Here is an 18,518-nt window from a genome sequence, read left to right as displayed (position 1 = left end):
TGATACTGCCTCGGAAACCCAAGGAGGGGTCGCTATGAGTCGGGTCTGACTCGACAGCACATAACAACAACAACAACAAGATTTTTAATTATTTCAAATATATTCAGCTTACAGTTTTGATCATAAACCCCAAACCATCATCCCAGTTAAGGAGGAAATCCAAGTTCCTTTATCAAAGATGTCAAATAAAATTCTTAGCAGAGTTTGCAGCAGGATTGTTGGTTTGTGGCTTAAAGATTCTGAGATTCCTCCATAACAGTCATATGATACCTCATTTCACTCTTCTGAAACAAATTTATTTTGGCAGCTGAAGACCTAGTCTTTTATTTCAGATCTTAAACAAAATAGTTTCTTCAATTGGAAAGTACATTGAAATAGCTATTGAATTTTCAAACTGTCTTTAGTCAGATCATGCCATTGCCTCACAAATGAACTAACAGGACAATAATGTTTGCTCATAAATTGTGTGGAAATCCCTGAGTGTACTCTCTGCTTTTGGATTTGTTATTAGCCATTGCCCTGTTAAAACAAATGTGTCCATGAACCAGATCAGAGAACTACTCTTGATTACTGCCTCAGCACCAAAATCCAAAAGGAGTTGGGATTCTGTTGTTACTAGAGTCTCAAATTTTAACCTGAGCTTGCAAGCTGAAAAACTTTCACCTGAATTTGCAGGTGGAAAACTTTAGGGATAGTTGACATCCTGGTAGAGGAAGCTCAAGGCTCACAAATAAGCAAACTGAGTACTATCTTCGGGTATATCAGGGTTACAATAAATCTAAATCACTTGAACTGTTTGAGAGTAGAATTATCCTCTGTGACTCACCTGAGACTCAAGACCAAAAAAAAAAAAAAACCGAACACCTCACTGCCATCCAGTTGATTCTGACTCACAGCAACCCCCTATCGGGTTTCAAGACTGTAAATCTTCACAGAAGTTGATGGCCCCATCTTCCTTCCACGAAGCAGCTGGTGAGTTCAACCTGCTGACCTTCCCATTAGCAACCAAAATGCCTTATCCATTATGTCACCAGAGCTCCTTTTAAGACTCAAGAAGAAGTAGAATTACCTCCAACATCAAAACAATGTGAAAAGGGAAAAGAAATCCAGGCCTAGTTAAAAATGAGAGCAAAATCAAACTTACTGCCATTGAGTAAATTCCAACTCATAGTGATCCTTTAGGACAGAGAAGAACTGCACCATAGGGTTTTTCAAGGCTGTAAATCTGTATGGAATCAGATTGCCTCATCTTTCTGCCCCAGAGCAGCTGGTGGGTTCCATTCTCTGATCTTTTGTTTAGTAGTTGAATGCCTTAACCACTGCATCATCAGAGCTCCTAAAAATGAAAGCAAGACAACAACAATATAAAAATAAAATAAAAAAACAAACTCACTGGCATTGAGTTGATTCTGACTCATAGTGACCTCCTTTGGGTTTCATAGGTGGTAAATCTTTACACAATAGATTGCCCAGTCTTCCTTCTGTGGAGTGGCAGGTGGGTTTGAACTGCCAACCTTTTGGGTAGCAGTCAAATGCCTTAGGCACTATGCTACCACGGCTCCTCTTGGAGAGCCTCCCATGCAACAAAGATAGAGGCCTCCCATGCAACAAAGATAGAGGCTCTAAAATCTGAGAGGAACTCATCCAGATGGCTCCACAAGGGCCATGGAAAAAGGAGATTCCAATCAGTCAGCTCCATCAGAGCCTGATTTCCCAGCTCTCCCAGTGCTGCTGCCAGCGGAGCATGTTGTCTTTAGATCCCATGATTTCTGACACCAAAATTGTCACACTGGAAAAAGGACTGAGTCTGTTGGAAAGGAAAACATCAAAAAATTTTCTTAATGGCAAAAAAGGCGTTTTGCAAAACATGGGAACAGAGTCAAGAAGCTCCAGAAAGCTGTTCATTTACAAAGGGTTATAAAGACGAACAAAAGGGTACAGCTAAAACACTTGTGATGGGGTTGACATTTACAGAACTTAGACTGGGGCTAGAACAAGGTTATAGAAAAGTACAGGGCTTTGTAAAGACCTAGGCACAGGTTAGAAAAAACTTTTTTTGAGGGGGAGCAAAGGAGGTATCTGAGAATTGGCCTAGCACTAAAGCCATGTGCTTAACACTCGTACTAGATGAGTAATCTGTCTTTTTACATAGGCCATTTCTAACCACAAGCCCATCTTAGAACTTTGGACAAGCAGAATACAGTGGGCAAAATCACATTTTTCTGTAGAATTCCTTGTTTCTAGGTTAAAAGTTTAGTGTAAATTTTACAGAAATGACAACCTGCGTTGTTTAACAGAAGCTGCATTTAAAAATCCAAAATGGAGTCTCTTAAGGCAAAATGAGGTTTAGTCTAGGTGTCAGACATAACTGTCAGCCATGTCAAGAGCTGTAGTTTTACACTGCTCTTCTTCAGAGCTTATGTCAGAAATTGGATTGTCAACAGAAGGTGTAATCTGAAAGGAAGTTTGTAGCCAATAATTTTGATGTTTTCCTACACGCACCGCACCCATTTCCTTGCAATTTTTCTTAAGTGGCCTTAGGTCTTTTTTCAATCCCAAACTGTATGTTTCCTAAGACCCCTTTTCAGGCCTCCTGCTTTGTTTCTCCTCTTTTCCCTGCTCCATGAGGCTCTTGGGACCTTAGTATAGGGCGCGTGCCCCGAGGCTGTTTGCTTTGCAAACTATTACATCCTCCTCCTTCCTATCTTTCCATCACTCCCTGCCAAGCCCAGCTTTTTCCCGGTAGCCCAATCCCTCCTGCGTTCGACTCCGGCGCCGGGCGGCTCCAGGAACTTCTAGCGGATCCAGCCACTAGCCGGTGCCACGTCTTCGCCGACAGCAGGCCAGCGCCTGCGTGGGTCAGTGGGGCGGGGCGGGGCGGGGCGTAGCGGGGAGGCGGGACTTGCGCCTAAGTGGCGTGAACACGGCCCAACCGGCATTGTCAGCGGCGACGGCGGCGGCGCGTTGCGCGCCGAGGGGCGGGGTACGGCAGCAGTTGCTGCTGAACCCGAGAGAGGTTCTGCCCGGCGCCTCCGTCGTCGCATCCCCAGAGGGAATCGCGTAGGTGCCACCTGGCCTCCCGGCCCCACTGACGCCCCAGAGGTTCCTCTGTGCTCTTCCAGTCTCGCCAGCCGTCTATCACTGGCTCTGCGGATCGTGCCTCCTGCATCATGTGCGGTAAGGGAATCTGGGGCCGGGGGGCGTGTTGCAGGGCGGTGCTGGGATGCGGTGTGGGTGCCGCCGAGGCCCCAGGAGCCGGCGAGAGCAGGGTTGTGGAGGGACCAAGTCTGGATGATGGGCCGGGGCATCCAGCTGTGGCTGCGGGTGTTGGGGTCGGGGGCTGGCCTCTCCGTGCGAGAGCAGTGAGGTGGGGGCCCCCAAGGACACCTGAGAGGGAGGCCCTAAAGGAGATCATTGAGGGGTAGACTGGGACGGCTTTGCGCGAAGGGAACCTAGAGGGGAGAGAAATGTCTGTACTGGAAAAGTGGACATGGCTGAGATAAATGGGCTGTGCAGGGGGGAGCCTTCAGAAGTGAGGCACCTGTGGAACATAGCGTGAGGTCTCTTCAATTTATAGTACATTTTAGAATTACCTTAAATTTTTAAAAATTTATTTTCAGTTCCTTTCTCTGTGGCTGGCTCAAGATAAAACAGTTATATCTAGAGCTACGACAATGGCATTACACATTACCTTAGTTACTGCCACCCCGTCTCTACAGAAACCAGTGCTAATCAATAACTTGGTGAATGGGCGTGATCTTAAGACCTGATTTCCCTGGTGGAAAAGTCCCGGAAATGACTGTGACATAGATTATACATTCTTTATTACTTGCATGGGCACGCATTTGAAAAACTGTCAATGAAAAATGTTGATCTCCATTTGACCAATATCTTTTTCAGAATATTTCAAAAATATAGTTAGGCCCTTGTACTCTGTATTTTGAGGGTTAGTTATTTTATTATTTCCTAAAAGTATTAATGAAAGGAATTGTCAGATTAATATCTTACACGTTTGATATATGTTCTGAAATTGGTATTAACTTGGTCATTGTCATTCTTACCTTTTCTAATTGAAATTTACCACTGATCTTACCCTCTGGAAGACAATTTTTTTTTTTTTTTTTTAAGGGAGGAATGATTATAATAATGGAAACAATCTATGTAGTCTTTTGCAGTAAGAAACTGAGCAATGATAGAGTGTACTCATTAGTGTGTATTTTTCTTGTATTTAAATTTATGCTAATTTAATCAGAAAGTGAGGAGCATGTTTAAATTTAGAGTAGATTGTGAAAGAAACCTACACAAAAGCAGAAACACCTATAAATAGCTTGTTGAAAATATTGTAATGGAGCTGACTTTAGAATCAGTTATACTTTTGTCTAGTTTCTAGTCATTTAATGAAATACATCATTTAATTTGCTTCTGTGAAGTAGTGAATTTTCAACCTGATTAATCCCCAGTGTGCTTCATTTGGTAATTGTACCTGAATGACATGGTGTGTTTTGAGCCACGTACTTGGCATTCTGGTTGCAGGTTTTTTCTTCATCTTTTTCCAGGAAAAATGAGTTAAAAGTATTATAAAAGAAAAGATCAGAACTGATTTAGAAAAGATTCAGTTGAGAGAGGCTTTTAGGATGAAGATTAAATGTTGGGAGTTTTCACATAACCAACATCCCATTCCACAATGTGTGAATTGTTAGACCCAATTTTACTGCTGAAGAAACAGGCAGGTTACAAAGAATAAATAAGGAACTAGTACAGTAAAACCTCTGAAAGCCAGAACATACATAAGGTTGTACCCTGTCAGAGAAGGAAAACTCAAATATTTATTTTCCGCTAATAGAGAACAATAGAAAAAATTGTAAGACTGGCCCTGTCAAAGATGGAAAACTTGTGAGACCTGGAAAAGCACGGCAGTCCCTTTAAGTTCCAGCTCTCACTGTACTTTCACACTCTGCCCTTTGGAGAGATAGCTAAAATAAGGGAATTGCCTACAAGGAATTTGCTGTCTGGTTGGAGCCAACAGGATGAATATGCATGGAACAGATGATAGCACAGTCCCTGTGCATTGCCATGTTATAGCCCACATGGGGAATGATGAGGAGTTCATACACTTGAACTTTAGTATCTGAGTTAGGCCAGGAATACTCCAGATAATAAGGCAGGACTTTTATGCTGAGGAATAGTGCCCACTGGTAGAGAATTGCTGTGCCTTGAGTGATGTCACTGATAGCATATGTTCCACATCAGTGAGTGGAGGTGAAAACAGATTGAGAACCACCAGTAGAGGGGTTGAAATAAGAAATAGAAGTGCTAGGAAAAGAGACCAAAAAAGAGTGGTTAGATAGACATAGAAGAGTTCCAAGGCAGTATATTGACTAGAACAGAGTTTGCAAAAGTAGAAAAGGTCATTCATGTTTCATATTGCAGGGAGAAGTAATTGGATTTGACTATTAATCATTAGGGGAGCTCTGGTAGCGTAGTGCCTAAGGCACTTGACTGCTAACCAGGAGGCTGGTTAACCCACCAGCCACTCCTTGGAAGGGAGGTTGGGCAATCTACTTGCGTAGTGATACTGCCTCAGAAATCCAAGGAGGGGTCGCTATGAGTTGGGTCCGACTTGACAGCACATAACAGCAACAAATTAATCACTAGAGAATTTGTATATCTGAAGGCAGAGGGCCTGAGTTTGTGTTGAGGAGGAAAGTGAGTATACCAAAAATGAGAGAATGTTGTAGGACTGAGGTCTCCTGGGAGAGTTGAAAATTTGAGTTTTAGAGCTATAGTTGCTGACCTATAAGCCATGAACTTATTAAAGGATGTCCATTTGATTGTTTTATACTCTAAGCATTGTCTGTAAATTGAATAAAAATTGTTGTACATTATTGAATAGTGAGAAGGTAACTCACTATTACAATCCTCAAAATGTTTTGATATTAACAAAGGGGTCTGTATTTACAAAGCTGGGAATCACAGAAGAATTACAAGTAGAAGAGGCTGACTCCAGAGAGTATTTTGTGAATACGCTTTTCTCTTTTTTTGAGCTTATACCCAAGGATGTGAAGTATGTAGGGTGAATTGAAGATAAAGACTTAATTCTGTAATGTGATAATCTACCAAAAATGAGAAAGAAGCTGGGATGAGAGAAATGGAGATTTGAGAGTAGCCTAACTGCTAGACTAGATTAGACTGGACTAGTAGTCTAGATTCTGGAGGAAGTTTAAATATTAGGCAAGCAGTGAGTTAATAGGGTTGCTTAGCAGTTGGGATGGTACACAGGAAAATGGATCTGAAATGAATGAGTGATTTCTGCATGTCTCTTTGACTTTGTTGTATAGGTGCTCAGTGTCACAGGAGTAAGAGCACAAAAAGGCCTAGAAAGGCTGACTTGGCAGGATGATGGAAAATTGTGGCATGAATGTAAATGGTCAGAAGTGGGAGAAATGGAAGGTTTGAAAGTTTGTGAGCATGAAGTTCATGTTTTTATCTTGGGAAAGATGATGACATAGGTAGACAGATTTGATTGAAAGATTGATAACCTAGGTAGACAGTGAGAGTGTATAATTAGAGAGCTCAGGTTTAAGCAGTACTTTGAGCTCCAGAAAGTTTTTTTTATGTGCAGAAGAGATATATATAGTCCTTAAATAGAATAATGCATGTATGTGTGTACTGGCATAGGAAGATTTCCAAAATATTAAGAGAAAAAAAGTATAGAACAAAATATATTGTATCATCACATTTATGTGTTAAAAAATTAAGCCCTCTAAAACCATATAAGGAGCTCTGGTTGTGGTGTGCCTATGGCATTTGACTGCTAACCAGAAGGCTGGCAGTTCAAACCCACCAGCCACTCCTTGGAAAGGAAGGTTGGGCAATCTACTTCTGTAGTGATGCCACCTTGGAAACCCAAGAAGGGGTTGCTATGAGTCGGATCCGACTCCACAGCAGTGAGTGAGTTAGTTAAAATTATATATGTCTAGATTCATTATCTGTAGAAAAATTCATAATTGGAGGATTTGGATTATGTATATGGGATTAACATTGGTTGTCTCTGAAGAAGAAACTGGAATTGTGTGGAGCTATGTATGAGAAGGTAGAAAGATTTTTCACAACTCATTCTGTAGCATCTGTGTAGTTTGAATCTAATGATGAGAGTGAATTAATTTGTAACTTGTGTTACAAGAAAATTTATAAATTTAAAGTTAATTGGTATTGTACATACATTTTGGCTCCTACTACCACCTACTACCATTGCGTCAATTCTGACTGATAGCGACCCTATAGGACGCAGTAGAACTGTCCTATAGGGTTTCCAGGGCTGTAAATTTTTACAGAAAAAACTCCCTCGTCTTTCTTTCCTGGAGTGGCTGGTGGGTTCAAATTGCTGACCTTTGGTTAGCAGCAGAATGCTTTAACTTCTGTGCTACCAGAGCTCCTTTATTTTGATTAGTAGGTATAAAATTTAGAGACTGAATCTGAAATGTTACAGTGTCTAGGGCCTTAAAATATTGAAGTTGCCAAATAGAAAAAAATAGGTAAAAATAAAATTATTTATTATAAATTCAGCCAACCATGGGAATTTTGATAATTCAATTACTAGGTTAAATTGTATTCAGTTTTGATTTCAGTAAGGTTTAACAATTGTCTTAGGCTGGATTCTGTAGAGGAACAAAACCTGTAAAATGTGTATATAATATACCTAGAGAGAGATTTGTTTCAAGTAAATGGCTCATGCAGTTTTGGAGGCTGGCAAGTCCCAAATTCATGTATCATGCATTAGGCTGGAATCTTTTCCTGGCTCATGGGGTTACAGGAGCTGATGAAACCCAAAATTAGCAGGTCAGACGGCAGGCTGCTGGCTCATATCCCAAGAACTGGAGGTCAGAAGATGATGAATTGGTTGCAAGATCAAGAGAAGACAAGCTTTGCCAGAATGTCCATATATATTGGATGCAGACCACACCTCCAAGGGCACTTTCCTTTTAATGGATTGGCTCTTCACATCTGATCACAGAATGGAGGATAATTACATAATATCTGCCCAAATACTGAGAATCATGGCCTAGTTCAGTTGACATATAACCTTAACCATCACAACAGTTTTTACTTGAAACTAGGTTGCTTTTAACCCAATGAGTCAAGTCTGTCATCTAGGTCTTTTCTGATATTTTGTTAAGCAGAGTGCTCAAAAGTGCTTTTATGTCATTGAATTTAATTTACCATTTTCTGAGCCCATAGATGCAAACGTCTGCTTCAGTTAGATATTTTATTCCAGGTACATTCCATTAATAAGAAAACTTACACTTTGGAAGTGTATGCTGATTTGACAGGACAAAATCTCCTAAGCTGTATATAACTACTATATGAGGTGTTGGAGCAATTACCAAAGAGTGGCAAAGACTTAATTTTAGGATTTGGTAGTTCTATTAAGCAGAACTTTTTTTTTTTTTTTTTTTTTTTATTAGGAGATTTGATAAGACAAGTGTAAGACCTGAAAATAAGAATTGATGCTAGAAATTTCAACTCTCACAAATACCATTTTGAGTTTTGAGTGCTTTATTTGTGAACATGCCCTGTACGGCTGGTTGGCTAGTTATTTGTTGCAATTTTATGTTCCCAGCCACTCCACTCGTCTTGTCAATTTGTCATACACTGTGGCTTGCATGTTGCTGGGAAGCTAGAGGCTATGCCACGGGTATTTCAGATACCAGCATGTCACCTATGTGGACAAGTTTCAGTGGAGCTTCCAGACTGGGAAGAATGATGGGGCCATCCACTTCTGAAAAAACTGGCCACTGAAAATCTTACGAATAGCAGCAAAACAATGTCTGATATATTATTGGAAAACTTTATGAAGAGCCATGAGACATTGTCTGATATCCATTGCTGGAAGATGAACCCATCAGGTTGGAAGGCAGTCAACATAAAATTGGAGAAGAGCTGCATCCTCAAAGTAGAGTCAGCCTTAATGATGTGGATGGAGTAAAGCTTTTGGGACCTTCACTTGCTGATGAAGCAGAACTCATCATGGAAAGAAACAGCTGCAGACATCCATTAATAACTGGAATGTATAATGTACAAAGTATGAATCTAGGAACATTGCAAGTAGTCAAAAATGAAATGGAATGGATAAAGATCGATATCCTTGGCATCAGTGAGCTGAAATAGACTACTCATATTGGCCATTTTGAATCAGACAGTTGGTGTACTATGCTGGGAATGACAAATTGAAGAGGAATGGTGTTACATTCACCGTCAAAAAAAATGTTTCAAGATCTATCCTGAAGTACAGTGCTGTCAGTGATAATATCCATATGTCCTCAAGGAAGATGAGTTATACTATTATTATTCAAATTTACATACCAACCATTAAAGCCAAAGACAAGGAAATTGAAGATTTATATCTACTTCTACAATCTGAAATTGACAAAATATGCAATCAAGGTGTATTGACGATTACTGGTGATTGGAATGTGAAAGATGGAAACAAAAAGAATCATTGGTAGTTGGAAAATATGGCCTTAGTGATAGAAACGATGCCAGAGATCACAATAGAATTTTGCAAGACCAATTACTTATTCATTGCAAATATCTTTTCTGAACAACAAAAACAGGTGCAATACATGTGGACCTCACCAGAGGGAATACACTGGAATCATATGTACTATCTCTGTGGAAAGAGACTATGGGAAAGCTCAGTATCATCAGTCAAAACAAGGCCAAGAGCTGACTGTGGAACAGACCATCAACTGCTCTTATGTAAGTTCAGGTTGAAGCTGAAGAAATTAACTTAAGTCCATGAGACCCAAAATATGACCTTGATTATATCCTGCCTAAATTTAGAGACCATCTGAAGAGTAGATTTGAAACATTGAACACCAGTGTCTGAAGACCAAATGAGTTGTGGAATGACATCAAGAACATGATACATGAAGAAAACAAAAGAGCATTAAAAAAAAAAAAAAAAAACAGGAAAGGAAGAAAAGACCAAAATGGATGTCAGAAGAGACTCTGAAACTTGCTTTTGAATATTGAGTAGCTAAAGGGAATGGAACTAAAAAACTCTCACTGCCGTCGAGTCGGTCCAACTCAGTGACCCCTCCTTGGGTTTCTGAGGTGGTATCAATACGGAAGTAGATTGCCCAGTATTCCTTCTGAGGAGTGGCTGGTGCGTTTGAACCACCAGCCTTCTGGTTGGCAGTCAAATGCCTTAGGCACTACGCCACCAGAGCTCCTGTGAATGGAAGTAATGCTGAAAGAAAAGAACTGAACAGAAGATTTCAAATGGCAGCTAAAAAAGACAAAGTATTGTGATGAAATGTGCAAAGACATGGAATTATAAAACCAAAAGGGAAGAACATGCTTGACATTTCTTAACTTGAAAGAATGGAAAGAAAAAATTCAGGCCTGGAGTTGCAATATTGAAGAATTCTATGGACAAAACATCAAATGAAGCATCAAAAGAAGATGGAAGAAATATACAGTGACTGTATAGAAAAGAATTGGTTGCTGCCAACTATTTCAGGAGATAGCATATGATCAAGAACCAATGATACTGAAATCCAAGCTGCACTGAAGGAATTGGTGAAAAACAAGGCTCCAGGAATTGACCAAATACTCATTGAGATATTTCAACAAACAAATGCAGCTCTGGAGGTGTTTACTGTGAGGAAATTTGGAAGATAAGCTACCTGGCCAACTGACTGAAAGAGATTGTATTTGTACCCATTCCAAAGAAAGGTGATCCAGCAGAATATGGAAATTATTGAACAGTATCATTGATATCACATGCAAGGAGAGATCTTGCTGAAGATTGTGCAGAAATGGTTACAACAGTATATTAATGGGGAACTTCCAGAAATACAAGCTGTATTCAGAAGAGGATGTGGAATGAGGGATTTCGTTGCTGATGTCAGATGAGTCTTAGCTGAAAGCAAAGAATACAAGACAGATGTCTATCAGTGTTTTATTGACTAAGCCAAGATATTAAACTATGTGGATCATAATAAATGATGGACAATATTGAGAAGAATGGGAATTCCTGAATACTTAATTGTGCTTATGAGGAAGCTGTACGTAGACCAAGAGGCTGTTGTTGGAACAGAACAAGAGGATACTGCATGGTTTAAAATCAGGAAGGTGTACATCAGGGTTGTATCCTTTCACTATACTTATTCAATCTGTATGCTGAGCAAATCCGAGAAGCTGGACTATATGAAGAAAAACATGGTGTCAGGATTGGAGGAAGACTCATTAACAGCCTACAGTATGTAGATCACACAGCCTTGCTTGCTCAAAGTGAAGACAACTTAAAGAACTTACTGATGAAGATTAAAGACTACACTTCAGTGTGGATGACACTTCAACATAAAGAAAACAGAAATCTTCACAACAGGACCAATAATCAACATCATCATAAGTGGAGAAGAGATTGAAGTTGTCAGGGATTCCATTTTACTTTGATCCATGGCCAAAACCCGTAGAAGCAGCAGTCAGGAAATCAGACATATGTGCTGCAAAAGACCTCTATAAAGTGTTATGAGGCAAAGATACCACTTTGAAGACTAAGGTGCACCTGACCCAAGTGATGGTATTTTCAGTTGCCTCATAATGCATGTGAAAGCTGGACAATGAATACGGAACACTGAAAAAAAGTCGATTGCTTTGAATTGTGTTGGCGAAGAATACTGAAAATACCATGGACTGCCAGAACAAAAAACAAGTCTGTCCTGGGAGAAGTGCAGTGGGAATGCTTCTTGGAAGTCAGAATGTCTCACTTACTTTGGTCATGTTGTCAGAGGGACCATTCACTGGGAAAGGATATAATGCTTGGTAAAGTAGATGGTCAGCATAGAAAGGAAGACCCTCAGTGAGGTGAATTGACACAGTGGCTGTAATGATGGGCTCAAACATAGGAAGAATTGTGGGACTGGTACAGGACCATGCAGTGTTTTGTTCTGTTGTTCATAGGGTCAGTATGAGTCAGAGCCTACTCAACAGTGTCTAACAACAACAACACACCACTCCACCCAACCCCTTATCCCAGCTGTGTCCCTGCTGGTGGACTGTCCTGGGTCAGTAGTGCTGTCATGAGGCTGCTCTGTAAAATTTACAGACTCTATCTCCTTTTGTCTCCTCTTTTTCTATCCTGGCAGAACTTAGACTAATGGTCTATCTTCCTTGTCCTAGCTCTGTTATGTTGATGTTAGAAAATTTTTCTACATATTTCTCAGTGTCTCATCTTTTTTTTTAAACTTTTATTGTGGTAAAAACATACACAACAAGACATTAGCCAACATAACAATAATAATAACAACCTCCACATTTACAGCTCAGGGACATTGATGACATTTTTCATGTTGTGCCATCATAATTACTATCCTTTTCTAAAATATGCTCCCACCATTAGCATAAACTCAGTGCCCCCCAAATAAAAGCTCCCCTTTTTTCCCTCTCTCCTATTCCTAGTAACCACTAATGAACTAATGATCTTTGGCATGTGTGTGTGTGTGTGTGTGTATGTGTAGTCTTTATTCCCCCCAACCTATCTAGAAATTTTCCCTCCCATCCCTGGTAACCAACAAAGAAAGTTTCCTTCCATGTGTAAACCTTTCCTTGACTTTTTACAATAGTGGACTAATAGAGTATTTGTCTTTCTGTGATTGACTTATTTTACTCAGTATAATGCCCTCCAAGTTCGTCCACGTTATGTTGTGTTTTGCAGATTCTACATTATTCTTTAGGGTTGCATAGTATTCCATTGTGTGTATGTACTACGGTTTGTTTATCCATTCCTTGGTTGCTGGGCCCTTAGATTTTTTCCATCTCTTTGCTATTGTGAATAGTGCTGCTATGAACCTGAGTGTGCATATATCTTTTTGTGTCCTGCCTCTTGCTTCTTTATCATCCTTTTCAATTCCTTTAGTTCATGCTCCTTTGTGTCAGGAAAATGTCACTCCTATTTCTACTTCCTCAATTATTGTGCTCCTTTTCTTTGTTCGATACCAAAACCAAAATCAAACTCGTTGCTCTCGAGTTGCACCCGACTCATAGTGACCTCTCCTTGGGTTTCTGAGGCGATATCACTATGGAAGTAGATTACCCAACCTTCCTTCCAAGGAGTGGCTGGTAGGTTTGAACTGCCAGCCTTCTAGTTAGCAGTCAAATGCCTTAGTCACTGCGCCACCAGAGCTCCCAAAGAATACCAATAATTGCACTAATAATTACTGATGTGTGTATAATAGAAGTATTTTTTCTTTCAAAGAAAAGATAAGTTCTGAATTGAAAGTAGGTATATGGTATTTCATTGAATCTAAGATGCCATAATTGAGAAATGCACATTTACTATTTAAACTACAAAAAAAGAAAATATGGATGTCATAGATTCAGTGCAGTCAATTTCTAAAGCTCTAGAAAGTATTTTGAAGATACTTTTAGAATATCATAGGCTCAGTGATCTGTCACTGTTGATGAATCAATAATAAGGGACCACCAGACAATATAAAACACATGTATACATAAAATACATTCCTGTGAATGATTCTTGCCCTAGATTTTTAACCTTAACTCAATCAAGCCATTAGCTTTATCTTCCAGTTTATAGGAGATACAAAGGATAGAGGAACTGATTAGATCACACCATGGGGATACAATTAGGACATGGCTAGAAGATGAGAATCTTGGGGGAATAGGGCACTAGGGGAGATCATTCTAGATTCAAAGAGATTTCACAATGTAACAGTGATCCTCCTGAATTTAGAGACCATCTAAAGACTAGATTTGATGCATTGAACACCAATGACCAAAAACCAGAAGAATTTTGGAATGACATCAGGAACATCATGCATGAAGAAAGCAAGAGGTCACTAAAAAGATGAGAAAAGAAGAGAAGACCAAAGTAGATGACAGAAGAAACTCTGAAACTTGCCCTTGAGTGGAGAGTAGCTAAAGCAAGTGGAAGAAATGACAATATAAAGAGCTGAACTGAAGATTTCAAAGAGCAGCTCGAGAAGACAAAGCCAATCACTATAATAAAATGTGCAAAGACTTTGAGTTAGAAAACCAAAAGGGAGGAACATGCTTGGCATTTCTCAAGCTGAAAGAACTGAGGAAAAAAATTAAGCCTCAAGTTGCAGTATTGAAAGATTCTATGGCAAAATATTGAGTGATGCAGAAAACATAAAAAAAAAAAAAAAAAGATGGAAACAATACACAGAGTCATTGTACCAAAAAGAACTGGTCGATGTTCATACATTTCAGGAGGTGGCATATGATCTAGAACCAGTGGTATTAAAGGAGGAAGTCAAAGTTGTAATGAAGGAATTGGCTAAGAACAAGGCTCCCAGGAATTGATGGGATACCCACTGAGATATTTCAACAAACAGATGCCCCACTGGAGGCACTCACTTGGTTATGCCAAGAGATTTGGAAGACAGCTACCTGGCCAACTGACTGGAAGAGATCCATATTTGCACCCATTCCAAAGAAAGGTGATCCCCAGAATGTGGAAATTATTGAACAATATCATTAATGTCACATGCAGGTAAGATCTTACTGAAGATAATTCAAAAACGTTTGCAGCAGTATATTGACAGAACTCCCAGAGGTGCAAGCTGGATTCAGAAGAGGATGTGGAACAAGGGATATCATAGCTGCTGTCAGATGGATGTTGGCTCAAGGCACAGCATACCAGAAAGATGTTTACTTGTGTTTTATTGACTATGCAAAGGCATTTGATTGTGTAGATTATGACAAATTATGGATAACATTGAGAAGAATGGGAATTCCCGAGCACTTGATTATACTCATGAGGAATTTTTACCTTGACCAGGAGGCTGTTGTTCGAACAGAACAAGGGGACAGTGCATGGTTTAAAATCAAGAAGGGAGTGCATCCGGGTAGTATCCTTTCCCCATACTTATTCAATTTATATGCTGAGCAAATAATTCAAGAAGATGGACTATATGAAGAAAAATGTGGCATCAGGATTGGAGGAAGAATCATTTACCTGCGATATGCTGACAACACAACTTTGCTGAAAGTGAGGATGACTTGGGGCACTTACTGATGAAGATTGAAGAATACAGTCTGCAGTATGGATTACATCTTAATATAAAAAAAACAAAAATCCTCACAACTGGACCAATAAACAGCATCATGATAAATGGAGAAAAGATTGAGGTTGTCAGAGAATTCACATTGCTTGGTTCTACAATCGACGCCAGTGGAAGCAGCAATCAGGACATTAGATGACGTATAGCACTGGGCAAGTCGGCTGCAGAGGAACTCTTTCAAGTGCTGAGGAGCAAGGATGTCTTCTTGAGGACTAAGGTGTGCCTGACACAAGCCATGATATTTTGAATCATCTCATATGCATGTGAGATCTGGACAGTGAATAAGGAAGACCAAAGAAGAATTGATGCTTTTGAGTGGTGGTACTGGTGAAGAATGCTGAAAGTACCGTGGATTGCTAAAGGAACTAATAGATCTGTCCTGGCGGAAGTGCAGCCGAAATTCTCCTTGGAAGTGAGAATGGCCAGACTTCGTCTCACCTACTTTGGTCATGTGGTCAGAAGAGATCATTCCCTGGAGAAGGATGTCATGCTTGGTAAGGTGGAGGGTCGATGAAAGAGGGGAAGGCCTTCAATGAGATGGATTGACACGGCTGCGACGATGGGCTCAAGTATAGCAAGGATCACGGAACTGGTGCGGAATCAGGCGGTGTTTCATTCTGCTGTGCATAGGGTAGCTATGAGTAGGAAACAACTTGACAGCACCTAACAACAACAACAACAGTGATCCTTGATTACAGCCTGAAATGAAGAAACTAGTTGTAAAAGGCAGGTTGGAGGATAATAGGGAAAAGTTAAATAAGGACATTGTCCTGGATGATCTTTTAGTAGTAGTATCTTCTTAGGTGCAATAAGACTATTATGAGTTTTTTAAACAATTTATTTTTGTTATTTTTGAGAATATACATAGAACATGCACTGATTTAACAATTTCTATATGTAATAAAAAAATGTAAAAATAAAATTATTCATAAGGACATAAATTCAACCAAGAATAGGAACTTTAATAATTTAATTAATGAGTTAAAATTATGTTCACTTTTGATTTCAGTAAGGTGTGAAAGTCTTTACTTGCAACTAGGTTACATTTAACTGAGTTAGCCAAGTCTGTCATCCAAGTCTTCTCTGATATGTTGTTAAACAAGGTGTTCATAAGTGCTTCAGGTTGTATAGCCATTCTCACCCTCATTTTCTGAGTTGCTGCCCCACCATTATACATAAGCTTACTGCCTCCTAAGGTTCACCCTGTCTAATCTTGTTGCTGTTGTCAATTTGACCCCATATAGATAGTTCTTAAAAGAGCATAATGTTCAAGGCAGGCATTTTTTTTACTAGTTAAGGTAGACTTGTTTAGTGTAAAGAAGACTTCAGGGGATATTTTTGGTTTAAGGTTTAAAGATTATGTCAGGGCAGTAGTTTAGGGACTCATCTAGCCTCCATGGGTCCAGAAAATCTGGATTACATTAAGAACTTGAAATTCTCTTCTGCATCCCCGTTTTGGTCAAAGATTCTTGATCAAAACATGCAGTAATGGACTCTGGTTCTCTTGTCTCGTGGCAAAGGTGGCAGTTGTTCATGGAGGCATGTAGCCACACATTCCATATTCTTTCTGTTCTTCACTCTCCTTCTTCCTCTGATGCTCCAGGGGAATAGAGACCAGTTGTACCTTGAATGGCCATTTGCAAGTTTTTAAGACCTAAGGCATTATGCAGTGAACTAGGAGGTAGAACACTAAAGGAGATACTAGGCCAGTTACCTGGGATGAAACCATGACCTTAAACCTCCAAACCAAGGAACCAAATCTCATGAGGTATTTGGTTGTCTGTAAGCAAAACTCAGCTTTTTATAAGTGTATAACTAATTGATAGCAATTATTTTAATTAAGGAGCTCTGGTCGCACAGTGCTAAGGCATCTGACTGCTAACCTGAATGTTAGTGGTTCAAACCCACCAGCCCCTCTACGGAAGAAAGACTGGGCAATATACTTCCCTAAAGATTTACTGCCTTGGAAACCCAGTTAAGGGTAGGTGCAACCCTACCCTTAATCAACATGATTTTTCCTTTACAGTAAACTTAAACTCAGTACTCCTTAAGCAATAAACCCTCCTTCCCCCCCTCCCTTTTGCACCTAGTAACACTAGTAAATGGTTTCTATACATTTGCCAGATACTATTAGGATTTTGTGGAAATTATGTTTTTTGTGTTACTTTTGTTTTATTCTTTTTTTTTTTTTTAATACTGTGGTTAAGACAAGAGTTTACACATCAGATTAGGTTCCCATTTAGCAATTTCTGACGAAGTTTTCAGTGTTACAATTTACATTTTGCATTATTCTCATTCATTCCTTTCTGGGTGTACCATTTCCAGTACTCTAATTTCCCTTCCCACTTACATCCCCATCTTTGCTTTAGAGAAATTTTTGACCATTTGGTCTCCTGTAGTTGATTTTTTTTAAGAATCTCATAACTCACGACTGATATCTTTATTTTATGGTTCAGTCTGCTATTACTAACAGGTGACCTCAAAGGATAACTTTGATATAAGATTTAGAGTAAGGAGTCCCAGTGGCACAGTGATGAAGCACTCGGCTGCTAACCAAAAGGTTTGTGATTCAGACCCACCAACTGCTTCACAGAGAAAGTTGTGGTGTCTGCTTCAGTAAAGATAACAGCCTTGGAAACACAAGGGGCAGTTAGTTCTACGGTGTCCTACTGGTTCACTGTGAGTTGGAATAGATTCTATGGCCCTATGTCTTCTTTTAGGGAAGGTTTAAAGTTTATCTTAGGATGATAGTCTTGGGGAGTCCTCTAATCTCAACTGGTCCAGTAAATCTGGACTTTTTAAGAATTCAAATCTGTCCACATTTTTCTCCTTTTCTGTAAATATCCACCTAATGTGGCCTGATAGTGCTTTTATTAATTCTTAGCAATATACTCTAAAAATAATAGGATCCTTCACTAGGTTTACAGTTTTAATTTGGTAAATACAGTTGCACACATAACAAAATCACAGTAAAACATTTTACCAAAGAAATGAGGCCCAGAAGAGAAATAGAGTTACTAATAACAGTATTAAAAAGTAAAGGTATCAACTTCATCAGCAGTGGATCTAAAACAATCAGAGAAGAATCCCCAGACATCTTAGAACATCAAGCTGGTGAAGACTGTAAATGTTCTCAGATATCAGAGGGAGGAAATATCTGACTGTTTTGCTAGTATCTCGTGAATCAAATGGTTATTAAAAATGGTTTTTATGTGCTCATTTCGGCAGCACATACACTAAGCAAATGGTTATTATTAAAAAGATAATAACCCAAATCCAACACCCATTTCTGATCAAAACTCGCAGCGAACTAGGAATAGAAGGGACATTCCTCAACATAATAAAGGGCATTTATGCAAAACCAACAGCCAACATTACCCTCAATGGAGAGAGACTGAAACCATT

At 39.5% G+C, this 18,518-nt stretch overlaps 1 protein-coding gene across 1 annotated transcript in view; it reads left to right on the top strand.

Annotated features, from left to right (window-relative positions):
- Window positions 1–3,674: 3,674 nt before the first annotated feature.
- Window positions 3,675–18,518, top strand: part of GFPT1 (glutamine--fructose-6-phosphate transaminase 1) — an 87,210-nt gene continuing 72,366 nt past the window's right edge. Inside the window, exon 1 of the mRNA XM_007940086.2 lies at window positions 3,675–3,753. Coding sequence (XP_007938277.2) covers window positions 3,675–3,753 — 79 coding nt within the window. The remainder of the gene's footprint in view (window positions 3,754–18,518) is intronic.

This window comes from Orycteropus afer, unplaced genomic scaffold, assembly GCF_000298275.1.
Source record: "Orycteropus afer afer isolate SDZICR_OR568_19922 unplaced genomic scaffold, OryAfe1.0 scaffold00065, whole genome shotgun sequence".
NCBI lineage: Eukaryota > Metazoa > Chordata > Mammalia > Tubulidentata > Orycteropodidae > Orycteropus > Orycteropus afer.
Note: the sequence above shows the minus strand (reverse complement) of the source record. Positions and strands in the feature narration are given on the sequence as shown.